Source organism: Equus quagga, chromosome 12 (assembly GCF_021613505.1).
Source record: "Equus quagga isolate Etosha38 chromosome 12, UCLA_HA_Equagga_1.0, whole genome shotgun sequence".
NCBI lineage: Eukaryota > Metazoa > Chordata > Mammalia > Perissodactyla > Equidae > Equus > Equus quagga.
In genome coordinates, this window is record NC_060278.1 from 101,765,144 (window position 1) to 101,788,561 (window position 23,418).

General features: G+C 45.6%; 1 protein-coding gene across 1 annotated transcript in view; it reads right to left on the reverse strand.

Moving 5' to 3' along the window:
* The window catches only part of ZFP64 (ZFP64 zinc finger protein), an 80,257-nt gene that overhangs the window by 3,743 nt on the left and 53,096 nt on the right, over window positions 1-23,418 (reverse strand). Inside the window, exons 6-8 of the mRNA XM_046679205.1 lie at window positions 9,358-9,507; window positions 9,065-9,127; window positions 934-1,185 (exon numbers count right to left, since the gene is read on the reverse strand). Coding sequence (XP_046535161.1) covers window positions 934-1,185; window positions 9,065-9,127; window positions 9,358-9,507 — 465 coding nt within the window. The remainder of the gene's footprint in view (window positions 1-933; window positions 1,186-9,064; window positions 9,128-9,357; window positions 9,508-23,418) is intronic.

Sequence of the window (23,418 nt, forward strand, 5' to 3'; positions counted from 1 at the left end):
TTATTTGTTAGACTTAGAGCATTTTATACCACTTATTTCCTGCAAATGACTCATACTTCATAGTTGACCCTTCATATTTAGGAAGAGTAGACTAGTTTAAGTATTAGATGGAGGTGCCATGGGTTTTACCTGCTACTGTGTAGTTTGGGCTCTTTTGCCAATAGGCTTCAGCTTCTCCTCTGAGCTCTATGGCCTTGGCAGCCTACATGCCAGTTTCCAGTCCAGAGCTCTCAGGTCAAGTCAGACACTGGCTGGAAAGCTTCGCTCCCAACTCTAAGGCTGTGTCCCATGTGTCCGCTGGGATAGTTTTCTTTACTCAATTTCTGATATCAGCGTATTCCTATCTGCTTGTCATCCTCTGTAAATTCATTGAAAAATCATTTTATGAACCTCCTTATGAGCCTCCCAATTCCCATATTCTGTGCCATGATGGGTGTTGGCTGGTTCATTCTATCTACATCTATTGATTGTTATTTCAATGGGGTCTCACAAAGAAGGGAAGGAAAAGCTCTTTGCTAAGTCTAATTTCTAGAACTAGAAAGTTGTGATTTGCAGTTACATTCAACTGATTTTGCTCCATGCTTCTGAGTTAAGGCATGCAATCAGAGTAAGTTCCATCATTGGAACACCTAGTTTAAAGGTCAGACTTTTATTCGAGATATATCCTTTGCTTCTTGACTACTGTACCAGGTACTCATCCCCAGCTGTATTCGGCATAGTCAAGTTAGGAAACTGGGCTGCCAAATTTTCATGTTTTACTGAAAGCTATTGTGCTGGTGAAAGAAAAGCCACAAGCTTCACGATCACCACAGAAATTCCAAATTTCTCTACTTACACCACCAAGTCATTTAGGTTGCTTGTGTTTTTAACTAAATGAAGGTTAACTAATTAGAGAATAAGTAAGGCACAGAGGTCTCCAGGTCAGGGACTCACCTGTGTGGGATCGGAGGTGGACGGTGAGCTGGCTGGAGTTGCGGCTAGCGTAGGGACAGAGCTGGCATTTGTACGGCCGCTCGTCGGAGTGTATCCGCAGGTGCTTCTTGAGACTGCTGCTGTCCACCGCGGCGTAGTCGCACAGGTGACACTTGTGGGGCTTCACACTGGTGTGGCACCGCATGTGCATGGTCAGGTTGTCTTTCCGGCTGAAGCACTTGTCACAGAACTCACACTTGTGTGGTTTGTCTCCTTCAAACACACAAGATTCAAGGTTTTAAGGGTCTATCAAGATGACTACAGAGATGGTAGCTTGGGGCATATGAGTCTGCCTCTTCCTTCTGTCCAAATGCCCAGAGATGGGAAGATATAGTGAAGTCCAGATAAGCACATCAGGAAATAGGAAGGTGTGCCATTCATTGAGGCCTAGAAATTTTGAAGAATCTTAAGGGACAGATTAGATAAGATTGAAGGAGAAAAATCATAGGCCAAATCCCATTTGGGAAAATGGGAATGGTTATGGAAGTATTCAAGATCAGAGATGGCAGGTGTAGGTGTCTTGGAACAGCTTTCCGGCTCACTAGTTGATCAACCACATAGAGAATGGTCGGGTTGACCCCTTCTCTCACTTGCACCAAACTGCAAGCAGCAATGTCATCCACCCCCCGGGCTGTTAGGAAATGAGGGTGCTTACACCAGAGAAATGATGCAAAGGCCCCAAGTATCCAGAGATACCCTGGAGAACAGAGAACCCCATGCCCAGAACATCCACCAAACAGTGTTCTACCCTTCCCTACAACCACTCCAGAAGGATCACGTCCAAATATTTCCATGATAATTTCCATTCTATGATTGCCAAAATAAAAGTTCAAGTTGACGAGCAGAAAGGATGTCGAGAAACGATTTAGAAGTAGAAGAAGGAGCTAAACAACCTCCCAGAAGGCTGCCCCAAATGACCACAAGGAAAGTGCAAGACAAGACATGAAAGCTAGTTCTTGATGGCTCAGGACAGAACAGACACAATAATTATTTCTCAACACTAAAGCAGCCATGGGTTTTAACATGGCTTATCTAGAGGCAGGGTGGTACAAGTTCAGAAGCCCAGGAATGACAAGATCTCAAAGCTTTCAGACGAAAAATGCTCAGCTCAGCACACAACTCCTCAGACAACACTGGACGGCAGCAAGATGGGAAAATATCTGCAAAGTCCTACAGAAATTATTTAAATGGAATCCCATACTGTACTAGCATTCAGTGGGAAGAGAAAACAAAGCCAATTGACAGACGACTCAGGGTATCACACTTGAACTACATCATTTATGTTCATTACTACTTCACGATTAAGATCGTCAGTAGACCAGCCACTAGATCCCAACATTAAATGGAGGGCTTCTCAGTGCTCCTGTGCATACTAAGCATCTGGGGGTGAGGAGTGTCTCATTACGATGCGGATGTCTTTCCAGCTTCGAGATAGAATTTACATATAACATTGTATAAGTTTAAGGTGTACCATGTGATGATTTAACACACGTATACTGAGGTATGATTACCACGTCAGTCAACACCTCCATCACCTCGGATAATTGCTATTTTTTTGTGATGAGAACATTTAAGACCTACTTTCTTAGTAACTTTCAAGCATATAATACTGTATTGTTAACTACAGTCACCACACTGTACATTAGATCCCCAGAATTTATTCATCTCATACCTCAAGTTTGTACCCGTTGACCAACATCCTCATTTTTCAAGCTGAACTCACAGAAACAGTAAAATGCAGTTTCTGATTCAGTGGGTCTGGGCGGGGCCTGAGATTCTGCATTTCTAAAAGGCTCCCAAGTGATGCTGATGCTCCTGGTCTTCACTACACTTTGGGTAGCAAGGTTTAGAGTATTAAGATAGCACACGTTTAACACTTTGATAGCAACTGTACTGAGATATAGTCCTTTAGTGTGATTTTATTACATTTAAAAACATTATTCTGGGAAGGGGCCATAAGCTTCATAAAATTGCCAGGAGCCCATAGCAGAAAAAAGGCCGAGAACACTATCTGGAGAGAAGACAAGGGGCAGAGCTGTGACTGGCCCAGAGGGGCACTGGGACGAGCAGAGCAGTCTTCAGCTGCCACTGAGACTGATGCTGTCATCACAGCCTCATCTACACCACCTCTCCATCCTCTGAAAAAAAGTCTGAGGCAGAGAGAGTACTGTGGGCACATTCCACCAAATTTTCCACGGAAAGTGTTTCCACATTCAATTAACTGTTTAACAGCACAGGGAAAGAAAGAAAAATGCCTCAACTCATTTCATGATAGATTCACCCTGATATCAACGCCACATGAATACAAAGTGGGATGAAAAATGCAAACGTTATAAGTCAATCTCCTTTATGAGGCTAAATAAACACCACAGGACCATCTTAAAAAGAGCAAAACAGTGGGCCAGCGGCATAGTGGCTGGGTTCGTGTGCTCTGCTTCAGCAGCCTGGGGTTCACAGGTTCGGATCCTGGGCACAGACCTACACACTGCTCATCAAGCCATGCTGTGGCAGCATCTCACATACAAAAACGAGCAAGACTGGCAACAGATCTTAGCTCAGGGCCAATCTTTCTCACCAAAAAAAGGGAAAACATTTGAAATTCAACCATCACTCTCAATTTAAAAAACCCCCAAAACTGACCTCCTAAGGCTAAGGAACAAGAAATTTCTTTAACATGATAAATGATCTCTGCAAGAATCTAGGACTCCAACTGCAAGTGATAGTGAGATCAAAGCATTCCATTAGAGCCTGGAACAAGATACAGATGGATGTAAGGTTGAACTAAAGAATGAGAGGACAGCTAGGGGCCTGGAGACACAAAATTTTAAACCAGGTTTGCTACTATCTGCACTCTATCAAGTTTCTATGTCCCCACTCTTCTCCCTAAAGACATCCCGTTCCCTCTCTGAATTGGGAGCTGGGGAGGAAGGGCGTGGCAATGATTAAATTAGAGCTGGGTGACAGTGTTCTTCGATTTGCTATTTTAATACAGTACCTCATAGTATTTGTTTCGTTTGCACTTTATTGCTCATGGGCTTTTCATGTGAGTATTGGCATTTGTTTAGGTGATTGCCTGTTCATGTCCTTCTCCATTGGGGTTATTTGTAGTAATCCTCAAATGTTCTGAGGATTAATTCTGCCCTACCTTGCAAGTTTCTTTTTTTTGAGAAAAATCAGCCCTGAGCTAACTACTGCCAACCCTCCTCATTTTGCGAGGAAGACTGGCCCTGAGCTAACATCCGTGCCCATCTTCCTCTACTTTGTATGTGGGATGGCTACCACAGAATGGCGTGCCAATTGGTGCCACATCCACACTCAGGATCCGAACCAGCGAACCCTGGGCTACCAAGAAGCGGAACGTGCGAACTTAACCACTGCACCACCAGGCCGGCCCCACAAGTTTCTTGTTGTGGGACACCTGTCTCAACTTCTTAATGGTGGCTTGTTATAAGTTTTAACTGAGTCATATTTGTCTTCTTTGTGGTCTTTGCTATTTGCCTGTCTGCTTACACCATAAAATTTGTCATCCTGCATTTCTTGTTATAGACTTTAATATTTAATATATTTGGTGTGTGTGAATGGTGAGGTGAAGGATCATTACCTTTGTCTTAATAGACTGCCAATTGTCGTGGCACCATAGGTCAGAGTTCACCCACTCCTCCACCAACTTGAAACGCCATCTTTATCAGATGTGGAATTTGCACTCACAGGTGTTTCCACACTCCCTTCTGTTCCATGTTTAGTTCAGTTCTACTATCATTATCTCAATCATAGCTCTATGGTAATTTCTGATGAAGCAAAAACTCTTGTCCAAAGTTCTTGGGCTAATTTTGTGTCTTCTCTCTTCCAGATGAATTTTACTATCTAGAAAGTGAGAGGATAGTGGTTTGAAAGTAGAGGTGGCAGAAAGAACACATCCTGTCATTGTAGGCTTCAAATAATATGATTTATTCGCCTTTTATTGGGGTGATTAAGAATTTGAAAAAGCAATATATACTCACTGTATAAAGTTAAGAGAAAATTGACGCTTTTTAAGTCTTCTATCCAGAATTACTATTAACATTGATTTTCCTACTTTTTTTGCTTAAGTTTTTACATGAGGAAAAAATAGGAATAAAGCATTTCCTATCCTGCTCTTCCCAACTCTACTCCTCACTCCCTATTATGTATTTGAAAATTTAGTTTTTCATCCAGGACAAACTGGTATTTAAGGTACAGTCACGAGCTGCGTAATGACGTTTCCCTCAGGGATGGACCGCACACACGATGGTGGTCCCATGACGTCAGTACCAGAGAGCCTAGGCGTGTGGTGGGCTACTCCATCGAGGTTTGTGTAAGTGCACTCTATGATGTTCACATGACAAAACCACTTCACGATGCATTTCTCAATGTATCCCTGTCATTAAAAGACACGACTGTATTTAAAAAACCAAAGTAACTCTAGAATAAAGGTAATAAAGATCCAAACCAAGTTCAAGGCTCAATTTTCCAAGACTTCTCCAATGTGATCGCAGCCCAGCTTTCTAATTTCCTCTCCCCAAGTAAAGCCCTCAGTGAGCCTGCATTCTAGGCACAGATGCCCAGTTCTCAGCCACTCCCACGTTTGCTGTCAATTCCATCTCTACAGCTCTCAAAGTGTAGTCTGAGTGTCCTCGAGACTCTCCTGTTGAGTCCGCAGAAGTATTTTCATACCACTACTAAAACATGACTTGTCCTTTCCATTGTTGACATTTACATTGATGCAGGAGCAACTGGCACCTTAGCATGGACCCGCCAGCTCCACCAGCAGTCCTGATCGTCCTCACCGTCAAGCCCTCCCGGGGAGCACAGAGCCGGTTTCACCCAGGAATATCCTTGCAAACAGCAAAAACTGTAACTTTGATTAACTCTCTCCCCCTGAACAACCCTTTAACATTCTGTGTAACGAAATGGGAAGTATGTCTAAGGATTCTGCTGCAAACCCACACACACTGGCTGTCTTGAGAACGAGCTCTTGTGGGGTGGCTGCATTGCAAACTTGGTGCTTTTCCCACGCAGCACCATTTTGACTTGAAAGAAGTGACCGACTATGGTTTTTTTCAGATTGGTATTTTGCAGACATTCTTAAAAATGAACAAAGTGAGCCTGCCATTTCAAAGAAAATTACCAACAATACTGCAATGATAACATTCAGCCCATAAAATGAGACCTTCAGAACATATCTGCTATTCCAGGCTTGCAGCTTCCCAGTTCTTAGATTTTTCTGACGAGATTGGTATATTAACAAAAGTGATTTTTTTCCCCGTGGTATAATAAAATGGGCCAACATTTGGAAGAATTACACAAGTTGGTAAACCAGTATTTTCCAAATGACCAATGCATGTCAAAAGTCAAGCATGTGTGAGTCATTCAAAGTGGAACACAGACCAATGGATTTTAACAGTTTGACAAGTTTATGGACACTGTCACAGATTCACGATAGCAACTAATCTTTAAGAAACTACCATTTGTTGTGTTCTGGTATGTATTAAAGAAAAATAATTATCTGAAAACGCTAGCAAAATAGTCCATTTCCAATCACAGTGTGAGAGGCCAGGTTTTCTTCATATACTTCAACTGAAGCACATGGCAATGACTTTCCACAGGTATGAGAAGCCAGCCGCCTATTAAACAAGACATGAGGGATTTGCAAAGGTATGAACAATGCCACTTATCACACTTTTTATTTTGGAAAACAGTTACTTTTCATAAAGGGGTTAACATATAATGGGCTTGTTATTTTTAAGTGAAAAAAATAGTTTTGGTTCTCATTTCTAATGCAGTAATTGTAGATAAAACATGAAAACTGAGGGTCTTCAATATTTAAGTGTAGAAAGATCGAGACAGTGGTTCCATTTAGCAAAGATTCAGCTTAAGCCTTAAACAACCCCCTACACATATACTGCCATCCCTGCCTCCCACTTACAGCTGGGTCAAGAGATGGCATTTGGCTGACGCATCCATTCTCCTTTTTCTTGGTCTTAGAACCTTCTCTTTGTAGCTGGGCACATGGCCACACGGATTCAAGACTTCATTCAGCCAGCCTTCATTTCCACGGCTAAGAGCGGTCATGTGACTAAGTTCTGGCTGAGTGGGCATGAACCCAAGTGATGTGTGTAATTTCCAGGATGTACCTTTAAGGTGTCAGGAAGCCCTCTCAGATATCCAATGACAGCTACATGCTTGAGGTGTCAAAATAAGAGCCCAAGCCCCTGAAAGCACAGGGTGGACCGCCATATTTAACTTGGACTATCACAAGACAAATCCTCTGGTTTTAAGCCACTATTATTTGGATCTCACTATTCTACTAATCACAAGGGATGCCACTTCCGGGTCATGCCGAGGGAGAGATGCTGTGCGTCCCCCAGTGCCCTCTTACTTTCTATTGGTTAAGAGATTCAGAGAAATAGAGCAGTCGCCTTGACCCAGAGAAACAGCCCAAGTAACACATCTACTAGAAGAGCAATCGGTCAGCCCACATCTGCATCCCCGACTCAGTGAACCCCACCGAGGACAGGGCCCTACCTTATCCTTTCTGTATCCCCATCATGCTCTGTAGTACTCCTGAACCATTATTAATCCAGTCCCTGCCTCTCTCTCTAGCTCGACCTAACACTGTTGACATTTGGGGCCTAACAATTCTCTGTCGTAGGGTCTGTCCTGTGCACTAGGATTTTGGCAGCGCCTCTGGCTCCCACCCACCAGATGGCAGTAGCACCGTCCCAGTTGAGAACCACTGCTCCAGCCATCCTCAGGACAGTCACCTGCTTTGAAGTGGCCTGAACTGGCCATGTTGGTTGGGTCTCATCTCTGTTCAAGTGGCTCCTGCAATCTGCACACCCTTACTGACATCTCAGCAGCCTTGTCTTTCAAGATGAGGATAAACATTTCCTTCACTAAGAGGCCGTTCATGACTCACTCCTCCCAGACAAAATGGACCCTTCGTTCTCTTATTTCTATGGCACAATACCCATTTCCAGTAGAGAATACTAGTTGTCCAGAGAGCTGTCCTTTTAATGATGGAGCTCCCAAGTTTCAGCTGGGCACGTGGTTGCCCTTCTTGAAACCATTTCTCAGCTGCCCTTCAGGCTCGGTGTGGCCACAACTAAGTTCCGCTCATATCTCACTAGTCATAAGGATGCTTCTGGGGCACAGCCTGAGGGAAGGATGCCGTAGCTCCTCCCCCTGCTTCCGCACTCCACTGCTTAAGAGAGCTGGAGTGTTAGAGCAGCTGCCTTGGAGCTGGGGATGAAGCTGTGTGTTGAGGATGACAGTCATTCTACCAGTTGTGGACCACTCGCTTCTTAAATTGTACTTGAGAGAAATAAGCCTGATTGTGCTTAAGCCACTTTGGTTGGTTTCTGTAAGAGTAAACAGGCCAGTATCCTAGCTCATACAGACTGCCATAGGGTCTACACTAGAAACCAAAGGTTGGCAAAGTTTTTGTAAAGAGCCAGGTAGAAAATACCTTAGGCTTTGTGTACCCTACAGTCTCTCCAGCAACCACCCAGTACAGCACTGTAGGGCCAAAGCAGCCACAGATGACAGGCACACAGACGGCCACAACAAGAGTCTGGCTCTGGCTCATGGGCCGCGGTGTGCAGACCCTGGTTCTAGCCCATGGCATTCCTTTGCTCCAGCACATCTTATTTCTCTGTACTCTCAGCTGTTGGGTGCTCCAAAGGCGGCACCTTAAGAAGCAACCTTACTGCTCTCCTCTAAGATTCCTGAGGCTACAAGGCTGGTCCAACCTGCTGCTCCCTCTGCCTGGAATGCTTTCTTCTCTTCCTTGTCTGGTTACTTAGCCATCTTTCACATTCAAGTCAAGAGTCTCTTCTTCAGAAGTCTTTTCTGACCAGCCTAGATCAAATCCCTCTGCTACAGGTTCTCCTAGAACGAACTCTCTGGCCTTTGTCAGTTACCATTTCTGCCTGTGATTCTTAGGTTCCAGCCACCCCACTAAGTTCCCTGAGGCAGAGACCACTTCTGTCCTGCTCTCCACTATATGCCCACGACTTAATTCACATCCATTTCCTTTAACGCTAACATTTTGAACAAAGGAATGGATACCTACCCGTGTGGATTCTTAGGTGGCGGTCCAAATCTTTCATGCCATGAACAGTTTTGAAGTGGCAACCTAGAATAGAAAAAAAGCCAGCTTTTCTTAAAATATAACCTCAAAAAGGAAGCTACTATGAATCTGAAGATCTGGTGAGTCACACGGTGTTTCGACGCCACAGGACAGCTAAGACCCACGGAGAACGCCCCTGCGTCGTGACCGTGCAGACGCAACACGAGGATTCAGTGTGTGAGTTCACGCAGGGCTGTGTGATGGTGCCTGGCACAGAGAAGGGGCTCGGCGTGTACCTGGATAGCAACAGTTGAATGTCCTTTCCCCAAGGGTCGCCGTTTGCTCCTTTGTCTCTGAGGGAAGAGTCATGACTGGGGCTTTCTGGGTGTCACTGCCATCAGCGGAGGGACAAGGTGGCTTTGGAACATCATTATCTAGTTCTGAAGCTGAAATCGAGACAAAAAACAAGTGTTAATTTCTCAAATATAGCCACCATGGTGAGTCTTATAGAGCAGGTTTGGGCTTATTTCATCTCCCTTTACCACCTCTCCAAAAACATTCAAAACTGAAACCACACACACTGGTCTCACCAAAGTTCTCTTCCTCCAACTGCCAATTTCCAGGAAATACAGGGGACAAAGGGACATGGTAACAGGAGACGGACACAATCTGCAAGATCCAGACTGCAACACCTTATCGCAGCGCTTCTCGAATGACACGGTGAAGACCAGTGTGTAAAATCATTTCCGATCCATCACAGGCCAATATTTTTATAAAATATAACACACACAAATTACGAGAAAAGACAAAAATAAGAGCCCCAACGTTCTTATTAGCTATCACGGATAGCTGGATGCGTGGCAATGCCGAGCTAATTTTAAATGCTTACTCTCAGTTTCTGAGCTTTCGTCTCAATTCAGTAACAGGCCACAGACCACACTTCAAGCCCCACTGCCCTCCAGGACAAAAATCGGTTGTTTCAACAAGTAACTTGAAGAAAGATGGAGGAGGGAAAAACCAGAGACGAAGACTTGAGCTGATGGTCTGCCGGATCAGGACCTCATTTGGCTCCTGATTTAAACACACTGTGAAAGCCACTTAAGTGAGAAGTGTGAAGACCAACTGAAACTTTGATAGGGGATTTTTAAAAAAATTTTTTAAAGGTGTGAAGATGAAATTAGAGTTTTTAACAGCATTCTTGTAGATGAGGGATGGATATTTACAAGTTGTATATATGTCTGATTTGCTTGAAGCCGTGCAATGGGGACGTGGGAGTTCACTGTATCATTCTCTCTACTTTCAGTAAAGTTGAACCATCTGAAATTACCGTTTTTGTGGGCCAAAATGGTCAGATAGCAATTTCATATGGTTCAATCTAATATGTAGGCTTAAAAATTTCTATAACCAAGACTAAGTACTCCTCAAAGACTGTAAAGTGATTTCTCTCCAAGTAGATTTAAGTCCAAGGAAAAAAAGAGTTGCTTCTAATGTCTGAAGTCTTAAGAAAAAAAAAAAAAATATATATATATATATACATATGGACTGGTTTATAAGTCACAGACCAAGGTCTGAAACTTTTTTGTCCCAAGGATAGAAGGTGAAGCTGGAGAGCACACTGGGTGGGGGGGGCACAAGTTTTAGGCATAGGGTTTGCTCAGCTACATGCTAGCTGTGTGACTATGGGCAACTTTCTTACCCTTTCTGAGTCTGTTTACTCTTCTGTAAAAAGGAACACTGACCTGCCTCAGAGCTGTAGCGTGAAGAGATGAACAACGTAATTCTCAGTGCAGCGCTGGGCTGTGTCGAGTACCCGCAATTACGAGGCTTCAGTTAGAAAGGACTGTAGATGTCACAGTGGAATAGTACGGCACTTGAAGCCCCTTAACAAGGTCTGAATAAATGACCTAGTTCTGTGGCTCTCAACTGAGGGGTCATTTTGCCCCGAGGGACATTTTTGATTGTCACGATCATGTGTGCACATGTGCGTGACAGTGGCTTCTACGGGGTGGTGGCCAGGGATGTTGCTAAACACCCTCTGATGCCTGGGACAGCTCCCACGTCTACATCAGAATCGCCTATGTTGTGGGTTAACTGTGGCTTCCCAGGCCTCACCCCAGGCTTACCGACAACTAGGGGCAGATCTCAGAACCCTGCATTTCCAAAGCAGAATCACTCCAAGTGATTCTGGCACAGGGCTCTAAGCCTCTTCTGCTCGCAGGGTGGTCTCCTGGGCACTTCCATCAGCATCAGCCAGGAGCTTGTTAGAAATGCAGAACCTCAGGTCCCAGGCCTACAGAACCAATCTGCACTTTAACAAGATCCCCAGGCGATTCCCATGCATTAGAGCACATCGCCAAGCCAGCGCTTCTCAAACATGTGCATCCGAATCACCTGGAGGGCTTGTTAAGGCACAGGTGCTGGGGCTGCACCTCCAGAGTTCCTGATTCAGGGGGTCGGAGTGGTAATTTTTCCACTTCTAACAAGTTCCCAGCCGATGCTGATGCCGCTGGTCTGGGGACCACACTTGGAGAATTTCTGCTCTTTGAGAAAGGAAACTGACTCAGGCGGATGCTCAAGGTTGCAGGGCTACAAGTTTTCAGCTGATGAGAAGCCACACTTGCCAGATCTGAAGCCCATCACTATGTCTCTCAGAGGAAAAACAAAACCTTGCGCTACTTAGCAATTCGCATATTAAAAAAGAAAACCATCAAACACTTGAGAGTTTTTAATCCCACAGAAACCAAGTAAGACTGAAAAACTGAAATCTGAGAGGTTGTAAAGCACCGTGATTTAGGGAACTGACTGGGAAGCCAGCTGGTGCATTTCAAATCGCAGTTCTATCATTTATTAGCTGTGTGACCCTGGGTAAGTTACTCAACTTCTCTGTTCCTCAGTTCCCATGTGTAAAATGAGGATTACAGCCCCTATCTTCTAAGTTTAGATGAAGATTAAGTTCTTTAGCATACATCAAAGAACCTTGTATGTAAGTCAGCACTACATAAATGTTCTTGGTTTTATTCACTGATGTGTACACATGCGAGCTCCCAATTCTCAGGGAAAGGGAAACGCACTGTGCAATGCAAACCTGAAAACAGGCAGATGGGAGATTGATGGGTTAGAGCTATCAGAAAACTGAGACCAACACTATCCAGGGTTAGAATGCGATGGAGAGGCTGTAGGGTCCTCAAGGAGACATCGTTCACCTTTAGGTACCCAGGAAACCAAGGAAGGGTGTAAGGCCACACCCTCCTGAGAAAGGCACAGCAGGCCCAGATCCTTCCAGTCAAAGCGGGGGGTGGGCCACATTTGAGAGAACCCAGTTGAACACAAGGGGCATTTTAACCCTTTAAGAAATCGATGTTCTTTTCGTAAGGTTGTTTTCCTGCCCCCGTACCCCGCCCCTTTTTTTTTTAACTGGTGACTGAAGTCTACCAATTAGCCTGTTCCATTCTATTTCCTCCAAAAGCCACTCAAGTTGCAAAGCCACCTGCAAATTAAGAGGGGCCCAACCTAAAGAAAAAAGAAAAAAAGCAGGCCTCTTGCTGAGCATCACAGACCTAGAATGCAGGTCAAAACACATCGGTTGGAAGGCTGCTTTTTCTTTGCACCAGAGCCTAATTCGGATTGTTTATGTCCTGTTCCCATGGGGGGGGGGGGCACCCTGAGTACTGCACAACACAGAACACCCTCCCCAACCCCTCAAAACCCAGGGCACGGCTCCAGGAGGTGCCCTCCCAGCGCTGTCCACAGGAATAAGTAGCTGCCCATGGCACTTCACTTTGATCAACAGCCTAGGTTTATTCAGGAATTCTCTTTTATAGTCGCTACCCCAAAAGATTCAACCCCCTCAATAAATCCCCAATTTCTCTTCCAGAAGAGCAGGAGGAGGCCTCCCTCCTACCCCAGGGAGACCCTCCCCTTCCCACCTACCCACCCCCCTCCTAGGCCTTGGGCACCACGATATTTTGGTTAAGGCAGCTCCGTCAGGCCAAGTTTTCTTTTTCAGTACGATCTATTAATTTAGGAGGGGCTTCTTTAAGCTTCTCCCCTCCACCAGCTCCTTGGGACGGCGTGGTCATGAGACCAGGCACAGGTGGCTGGGGCTGCACCTCCGGAGTTCCTGATTCAGGGGGTCTGAGTGGTAATTTTCCCACTTCTAACAAGTTCCACCAGACCGACCTCTGCTGCTGGAGGTCTGAACCTCCTCGCAGAAGAGACTCGGGATCCCCCCGCCCGGAAAATTCGGCGGAGGAGAAGAGAAGAAAGTCCAGTTAGAACTCCTCTCCCCACCCCCTCGCTGAGAAAAAGGCACCAGTTAACCACAGGGGGAGGAGAGGAGGAGGACGGAGAGCGGATCTAGCAGGAACCTACACTGTCTTAATCCGAGTGCAAGATAATCCGAAGGGGAAGCGCTTTAGAAATGCAGATTCCCCGACCCCACCCCAACCCCGAGATTCCAAAGGGGGCGGATGCCCGAGGAGTTCGGCGAGTAGCAAAGCTCCCTACCCGCGGGCTCTTCAGAAGCGGAGGCTCCAGGGACCACAGGGTGAGAAGTGCCGCCCCCAGGGGTTAGGGTAGACCAGGGTCTCTCCGCTTCGCCCCGACCCCCTCCGGCCACCTGGCAGCCGGGGTGAGCCTGCTAAGTCCGGCCGCGGCACTACCCTGCTCCGCACCCCCACACCCCCCGCCACTCCAACGGCTCCACTTAGAGTAAAAGGCAAAGTCCTTACTGGAGCCTGCGGGACCCCATCACCTCTCTGACTTCATCTGACCCCTCGCAGCTCCAGCCTCATTGACGCCCTGGCTGCTCCTTCTGCCTGGAACGCTCTCCCGGAGGCATCCTCACGGCTCGCTCCCTCACAACCTCCAGGCTTTACTCGACGGTGCCCTCCTCGGGGAGGCCTATCTCTGCACAACGCGTTTGAAACGCCCCCTCCCCCTCATATCTCCCTTCCCTGCTTTACGATGTTTTCCCCTAGCGCTCACCCCTAGCACACTTTACGCTGCACCGCTTTATCTCGTGTACCATCTTTCTCGTCCCCACTGGGCCATAAGCTCCAGGAGGGCCGGAGTTTCGTTCTCCTTGTTCCCTGCTCTGTCCCCCTCCAGCATCTAGCCCCAGGTCCCGAGAGAAACTCTGACGTTTTTCAGATATCCCCCCATTCCCCAAAAGGACGCCTGAGGCGCGGGATTGGGAACGCCCACCTTCCCGGCGCGCAACCCCAGCCCAGCGCCAAGGAGGTGGGGGACCCCGGGTGTTAGCGCGCCCCGAAGACAGCCTCAGAAAAGATCTGACAGCATCCTTCCACCGTGTTTCGGACACGAAGCGTCGCTTACTAGCGCTTGGGGGGAGTGCCTGGAGGAATCCACGTTGGGAACAGCGTAATTTACCCCGAGAGGAGGAATTTACTAGGGGTGTAATTTACAAGGGTGGGGGCGCCCAGGCCCAAGCCTCAGAACCGGAGTTGGAAGCTTCACCCGCCCTCCCGGGCCCGGTTCCGGTACCTCCCCCAGGCGCGGGTCGAAGAAGCTGCCCCCAGCCCCCGGGCAGGGCGTCCGCAGCGCTACTCACCCGGCACCCGCACCACCTCCCCCGCCGACTCCCGGCGCGCAGGCTGCGGCTCCTCGGAGTCCAAGTGCTGGGGCTTGGCCTGCTTGCGCCGCGACATGGCGTGAGGATCGCGTCCCCGCGGTGAGTCCCTACGAGTGGCCTACTTCACATGAGCAATTCCCCGAGTTCGGAAATCACCCCTCCGCAGCCGGCGCGCGCGTGTCGCGGCAGTTCTGCTCCTCGGCCGAGCGGGGCGATTATATCGAGTGCTGACGGCTGATTGGCCCGGAGCCAAGACCTCAGGGGTCGCGGGGAAGCGCGGTCGGCTCCCCCGCAGCCCGCACCACCTGGAGGCTCGTTAGAAATGCAGACTCTCGGGCTCCACCCCAGACCCGCTGTATCAGAATCTGCATTTTAACGAGCTCCCCAGGTGACTCGCATGCACATTAAAGTTTGAGAAACCGTGTCTGCATTTTAACGAGATCCCAGGTGATTCGTTTGCCCATTAAAATTTCAGAAGCACAGCTCTCCTCCAACTTGAATGTGCTCACGAATCACTGGGGAGCTCGTTAAAATGCAGATTCTGACTCCGTGCGTGTGGGGTGCAGCCCGAGAGTCTGCATTTCTAACGAGCTCCCAGGTGATGTAGCGGCTGCTGCTGCACCGGCCGCGCGCTTTTAGGTTGCGACTTAACTGGTCTGGGCTGAAACCTGGGCATTGTTTTTTTCTTTAAAAAAAAGTTGCCCAGGTTATTCTGATGTACAGCCAAGGTTGAGAAGCACGACCTCCCCTCGTGGTTCTCCACCTTGGCTGCATGTTCGAATTTAAAATTTAAATGAGGCCAGAGTGTGCCTCGCTGCGGGGGGAACCGTTGCTGGAGGAGCCAGTTAAAAATGCAGATTCCGAAAGTTTTGGCTTCAGGCGGGGAGCCCAGGAATCTGTATTTTTATGCAGGACCCCCGCCCCGGGTCTAAGACCACACGGGAGAGGCGTGTGGGGCCAACAGGGGCGCGCGCCCCGCCCAGCAGGTGACTGAGGCGTGGTCCTCCGGGGGTTGAGCTAATTGGCGTTCGTGCTCAGACTGGCTGAGAGCTTGAGGAGACCCGAGGGGGTGGGGGAACCCGCTCCTTGCGCCAGGTAAACGACATCCAACAGGGAGCAAGAAAGCCACTTACATCCCCCAGGCGTTTACTTTCTTCAAATTGGGGAGTTGCTTAAGGCCGGGCTGTGCCCCAAGCTTGCCCAAACCTGAGAGTCACGTGGGGGCCCTTGTTTAAAAAGACCCGGTTCGGCTCTGAATCCGTGGGGGCGAGACCTGGGAATCTGTATTTCTAACCGCGCCGGGGGTGAGTTTTGGTGCTGTGGTCGCGCGGGCCCTGTGGGGTTTCGCGGCGTCCTGTAATATGCCTTCCGAGAGGTTACCGCTGGCAAACCCTAGGGGACGGCATGTAAGAGGAGCATTTTCCTGTTTCTCAAAAACTGCGCTGTCTTTCTCAGACTTCCCGTTGATTTTCAAGTTGGGAGTTGATTTTAGGGGGTTTTGTTTAATGCCGGGGAAGTCACTCGACGTTAAATTGTCGAGACAAAATATTTCTAAAGCAACTCAAAGTTTTCTTTGAGATGTGTGTGTAGCTAGCTACATTATACGTAAAGCCATTTGAAAACATACATACGCGCTTACGTTTATGTCTTCTTTTGGAGTGTCTCAGAAGGATACTGGATAAACTGGGGACAGTGGTTGCCTCGGGGGAAGCTGAAAATGGAGTGGACCCAGCCAGGAGGATGGGAGACATGCGGTAGCCTTTATACAGCTTGAGGTGTGTGGGTGTGTTTGTATTTGCTACAAGTATAGATCATTTCTTCTCAGGCACACATAATTGGATTAATCAATCCTTGGAAGATGACACGCTGTCATTACTGATCCGTCACTGGCTAATACTGGTTGCTTGTTTCTTCCTTGGCTTATGATATAATAAATATCAGGGAACCCACCATGGGACCTTAACCATAACCTACATCTCTCATATTTCCCCCTTCTCCCCCACCTCCAGTTTAACAGCCATCAACGTAAACCCTACGTACTTAATTCCTTTGCCTTTTCTTTTTAGCAAGTTTTTTTGCACCTACACATATTCTTTAAAAAAAATACAATTTTAATTTTTAAAGAACTTCAAAAAGAGGGTATGTAATCTTCCAGGAATTTTCTTTTCTCCTCCCATTTATTATATTGCTAAGATCATCCAAATTGCTGTCACTGACTTTCTTCCGTTTTGACTGATGTGTAATATTCTGTGATGTGAAAATACCCCAGTTAATTCATCTGCCCCCTGTTGATGGGCACTTCCGTTGTTTCCCCGTCTTTGCCTTGTGAATAGTATGGCTGTGACCTTTCTAAAAAGTGTCAGTTTCTTAAGTGAATGGATACATTGGTTGGATCTTGGTGACTGCTTAAGAGAGAATGCCAAAGTGGAGGCGCTGACTTACATTTCCCCCAGCAAGGTAGAGACACCGTGGAGCCACACCCTTTCCCACACTCTGTATTATCAGATGTCTTAATTTTTGGCAATCAAAGTAATATACAATGATATTTGACTATGTTCTTGGTTTGCATTTTCCCTGCTCGTATTATTTCAACAAAAAACAGTGAAAATTGCTTGTTTTCCAGAAATGACAGCAACTGCTTAAATTTCACTTTTTTGAAGGCATTGTTTTAATATTTTGCAATGCATCCGTTCAAAGTTATGGTCCTAAATTAAGTTTATTGCCGTGTTTGGTTTTAATGGCTTGATTTCAAGGGCTTTAACTGAAAGAAAAAAAAACCGTCACAGGATATTTAGATCGAAAGGAAAGCAGACTATTACTGGCTATGCTTACTAAGTCATGATTCTCCGTTTTGGATCCCTTTTACCAATTATCTAAATAGACTATTCCTTTTTTTGAAATCCTGCTCGTAAATTTTCTTCTTCCAAATTGAAGAGGATGCATCACTGTATCTTTAACAAATGAGTTTCCAACCCACTGAAGCTCTTTATTTGGAAGATGTTTAAACAGATTAGAAAATTCTGCTGTTAAGTTTAAACACGCAGAGGTTTTTATAAGGTGACGTTTTCATTGTCTTCAGCAACAAAATCACTGTAACAAGACAATCATGGCCAAAAAGGCATTCCAAAATACTTTCTCAATGGGCGGTGTCTCTTGGAAACTACTTTCTCATTCTTTATATATCACCTTTATCCTGATATGTTTTTTTTTTTTTTTTAGGAAGATTAGCCCTGAGCTAACATCCGCTGCCAATCCTCCTCTTTTTGCTGAGGAAGACTGGCCCTGAGCTAACATCCATGCTCATCTTCCTCTGCTTTATATGTGGGACGCCTGCCACAGCATGGCTTGATAAGCAGTGCGTAGGTCCGCACCCAGGATCCGAGCCAGGGAACCCAGGTCAGGGAAGTGGAATGTGCACACTTAACCACTGCACCACTGGGCCAGCCTCATGATATATATGTTTTAAAAGGTTGTTAGGTAGTCTTTCTTCACCGAGAAAGTCAATAAATTTTCAACTCTTGTCACTTTGTAAAAGAAAAATGGAGAATAACTGTAATTTCGATAACTCAACTACTTTGCCAAGAGAAAGAGTTCGTCTCAATTATACAAAAGGTTCTCTGTGTCACTCTACATCTTTTTAGGAAGCATTATGAAGATTCCAGAGGCAGTATCATGCAAGTAGGAGTACAGACTGGAGCCAGCCTGAGTTAGAATCCCGGCTCTCTTACTGTGTGACTTTGAGAAAGCTGCTGTGTCTCAGTTTTCTCATCAATAAAATGGCACTGTTAATACAGCTAGCGTGGTTGTGAGGATGAAAGTATACAGGCCAATGTCTAGTACACAGGCAGTACTCTCTGTTAACAATTTATACAGTGTTCTTATTTATAGTAACAATAACAACAGTATAACAATTACAGTATTTATAGTACTAGCAGGAGAGTTATAGGTGTTGATAATAAAAGCTAACACTCATCTAGGATGGTGGTTCCAATGAACTAGACACAGTCTGTTTTATGTGGAAATAAATTGGAAGCAAGTAAGCCTGTGTTAACATTACTCAACCCTTCTGAGTTACAGATTCCCAGGCTTTCATACCAGTTTCAGCATATATATTAAATGAGTATTTTTAATACTACTCATTTAATATTGCTGAAGTAATTGCTTTCTTTTTTAAGAGAAATAGATAAAAATAAATTGTCTCTGATTGTCCTGGGCCTCCTCTGGGTGCGACCACCTTGCTGGGTCATGTTCTCCTAAGCAGCTACCTCATTTGACTTGTGTCATTACCACAAGTATTCTCCACTACCGATATAGGAATGAACGAATAGGTGTTTATCCAGGTACAAAGGATTCCCAAACGGGGTGGAATGCTAGACAGGAGCAAGTCTTATTTCTTCATCTGCCAGGAATTCATTTATTTGTTCATCTGGTAATAATGTACGGAGCCCACACTATTGCCTGGTTCTAAGTGTTGGGTATAGAGTGATATGCTAGACGGACTAGATCCTGCAGGGCAGGCAGAGAAGGAAGGAAGCAATGAATGTACAAGGTCATTTCAGACAGTGAGGGGTGCAGAGATCAAGATGGAATGGGGTGGTGTGATAGAGAGTGGCTGGGTGGCAGTGGGGGGTCCCTGAGTTTGACTAGAAGTGACCTTTGAGCTAAAGTCTGAATCTAATAGGCAGCCATGGGAAGAGCCAGGCAGAGAGCATTCCTGGGAGAGGAGACAGCCAAGGCTCTAAGGAGATCAGTTTTGATGTGTTTGAAGCAAAGAAAGAAGACTCAGTTACTAACTGGTTCGCAGGAAAGAAAAATATGGCTCGTAAAAACATGAAAAAAAAATATCCAAGCTCATGTATAATTAAAGAAGTGCAAGTTAAAATAAATTGAAATAGTGTTTTATACCCTGTCTGAATAGAAAAGATTAAGCACACACACTTACTAGCGAAGGTGAGCATATCCTATGGCCCAGCTCTTTCCCCCCACACTGTGCTTCTCAAACTTAGGGTGCATGAGAGTCACCGGGGGACCTTGTTAAAATGCAGATTCTGACTCCGGTGTGTCTCAAAATCTAACATGGATCCAGATCACCTGGGGACCTTGTTAAGAAGCAGACTCTGATTTCAGTGCTTCTCAAACTAACGTGCCGAGTAATGACCTGGGGATCTTGTTAAATGCAGATTCTGGGCAACGACCCTAGACGAGGGTGTCCGGCCTCACTAGTTATAAGGGAAAGAATATTAAATAACTATAAATTCCTTGTTTTTTTTTCCACCTATCAGATCAATAAAAATTAAGGATGCTAATAACATCTACTGTTAGCAAGGAGCAGGGAAATTGGTCTCCTAATGCATTGCTAGTGGGAGTGCGACTGTTTGTAACCAGTCTGGAGGGCAATTTGGCAATAAATTCGTAAATGTGCCCTGCCAATGATCTGTCAGTTCTGCTTTCCATCTGTTCTCCGCCAGAGAAACATTTGCACGTGTGCACAGGGGGCGGGTCTAAGGATGTCTGTTGCAACACCATTGTCATAGCAGAAAAATTGAGAAATAACCTCACTCCCCAACAGGAGGGGAATGGTTAGATTAAACTGCGGTTTAGCCATATCATGGAATACCAGGCAGCAAATAAAAGTAATCGGCCAGGTTTATGTACACAAGCATGGCTAGAGCTCCAGACCAACTGCACTGAAGTCAAAAAGCAAGTTCCACATAGATGCAGAATTAAACGCATATTTAAATCCATATGTTTTCAATGGTGAAATATGAAAATCCAGAGGAAAAAAGTACTAGAAGGATCAAGATTGGCTATGTGTTAAGCAAGATGGGGGCAGAGGAGAAGCTTGGAGGAGGAAGGGTTGGAGAACCTAAATTTTCTGTGTGTAAGAGAACATTATCCTTAGAACATTTCCTTTTGTAAAAAATAGGGGATGTATTTAGTTAAAAAGCAATAATTAAAGTATGGTTCTGTCATTCAATGGAATACCATGTGATCATAAAAAGTGTAATGTATTCCTGTGTGCGTTGATATGGAATATTCTTCAAGATATATTAAGTGAGATAGTCAACATAAAAGTGTACAAATTATGCTGTTGTGTATATGTATATATGTATGTAAATACATGTATAACAGCATCTCTATAAAATTTAACATACACATATACACACACCCCCCCCCACTCACAGGCATCAACTTGTGAATGCACAGGAGACCAGAGCACTGGTACCTTGTCCCTGGGGGCAGGACAGCAGTATTTGTGATGCAGTCGCCCGCGTGACTAACATCTTGCTATATACCTTTTTGCAATCTTTTAAGTTTTAAAATTTTTAATCATAAAACCTGGCACCCATTCAAGAGTGTATAAAACATAAATGTGCAATTTAAGTAATAAAACAAACACCCATGTAACCAACAACTTTAGAACATTCTGAGTACCAAAAAAACCCTTCACATGTTCCTATCCCATAGCGTCTCCTTCTTTCTGCCATCTTCTTCCACTATCTTTAATTTTGTGTAATTATTATTTAAAAATAGTTTGGTCACCTAAATAACACGTTGCTTCGTTTTCCTACTTTTTGAACTGCAGGAGTAATTTTCCTTGCTGCTTTCAGTTTGTGAGCGTGCTGCTGCAGGCAGCTGTAGTTTGCGTGTTTTCACTCTCATCTTCAATTCGGTAGTTATGAGCAAGGTGGCCGCGCACATCCTTGCACGGGTTTCCTGATTCACGTGGGTAAGTCTCGCTATGCCCAGAATCTGCATTTGACAAGATCCCAGGTGATTCTTCACATTAGTTTGAGAAGCACTGAAATCAGGATCTGCTGCTTAACAGTGTCCCTAGGTGATTGGTATCTATGTTCACTTTTGAGACACACTGGAGTCAGAATCTACATTTTAACAAGATCCCCCAGTGATTTTCATGCACAGTAAGTTTGAGAAGTGCTGTGTAAGGGCTTTGTATGGCCATCATAGCACATGCTCATGTTCCACTTTCCTAGGAAATGCCATACTAGTTTCTCATGTGGCTGTATCCCTTTACCTTCCCATCAGCAAGGAGAATTTTTTAAATTAAAATGAAAAAAAGAAACTAGTGAAAAAGTCACTCGGGCATAGTCTTAGTTGAAAGTGGAAATAACTACTGTACAAATCCTCGCTTCCTCCTCCTCTTTCCTTTCTGCTCCCACTCCCCAGCCCCTCCCCTTCATGGACTAGAATCTGAAATGATGACATAAAATGCTGGAGGACACTGTGTGGGCAACAAAGTGGGGCCGGGCCTTTATGTATACAGAAAACAGCCTCCAGTTCACCTGCCGGCTCCTACAGGTTTGGAAGTTCCTCAGCTGTAAAGGAATGTTATCCAAGAATAGGAATTCTAAGCTTCCAGACTCCGGGCAGGGTGTGGCAGGCTGGGCGTGGTTAGCTGTCTTACCTACTCTGGAGAAAAATGACATTCCAGTCCCTTTCTGGTAACAGTGAAATTACACTGACCAACTGTCATTTTCAGGTTCTTTTAGTGTTTCCATGTCTTACACCACACAGTCTCTGAGTGACGTTTTCTACCAGAGCCATTAATTTAACAAACATTAATTGGGTTCCATCTGGATGTGAGGCGCCATGCTAACCTTGAGGAAGGCAACAGCGAGCCTTTGAAAAAGTCAGAGTAATGAGAAGTAAGTAAACAGGCAGTTACTAGACAGTGTGATAAATGTTCACACCATGATCAGGCAAAGCTTTCTGCAAGAGGTGGATTCATAACCCCACATCTGTAGATGTGTAGGTCTTGGGCAGACAGAGAAGTGAGGCAAAGAGGGTTCCAGGCAGAGGGAATAGCTCGTGCAAAGACCAGGAGGTAAAGAGATGCACTTTTGAGGAATCTCAGTCTGGCTGGAGTGGGCAGAGTGCTGGAGATAAGCGAAGGAGGTGAGCGGGGAGCAGGTATAAGGGCTTCGTATGGCCAGCAGGATATGCGCAAACCTTTCCCTGCCCCTCCTTTCCCCTCCCTCCCTGTGAAGCCTCGGCCACCTCCAGAGGCAGATCCCAGGCCTGGTTTGGGAAGGTAACTTACTCTCCTCAGCTGAGGAGCACAGAGGTGGTGGTGGTGATATGACAGTGAAAAGAGTGAATGTTCAGACGCTCACCGTGTGCTAAGTACTATTTTAGACCACATTTTATGTGTATCATCTCACCAGAGTCCAGCTCTTCATGGCTGTGTGATTTTGAATAAGTCTCTTAACCTCCTTGAGCCTCAGTTTCCTCATCTGTAACATGAGGGTAATAATTCTACCTACCTCAAATGGTTTTTCTGAGTATTAAGAGAGCGTATGTGTAAAAGACTGACAACCAGTAAATAAGCAAGAATATTAGTTATTATTATTGGCAGCCATCCACCTACTACCCTTATACTATGATAACTTTTAAAACTATTTAAAAATGTAACAATTATTGTAAATTTCATTGACTTTATTGAATAGCTACATTGTACCGAGCATGCTGGGGACACACTGGTGAAAGAGACAGAAGGGAAGGTGGTAATGCAACAATATATTCATATTGGCTTCTGTTTGCACAAAGAAACATTGGAAGGCTATACAGCATAATAAATGCTGTTGGTGCCTCCCCGCATCCCCTTGCCCTGGTCACCTTGCTGCATGCTGGACTGACTTCCAACTGCCGGTACCTGCATTTCTTTCCTGAGGGTTTTCTCCTGTTGCCAGCATCCACTCTGCCCACGTGTGCAGCAGCCTGAACAACCTGGGCTAGTAACCTC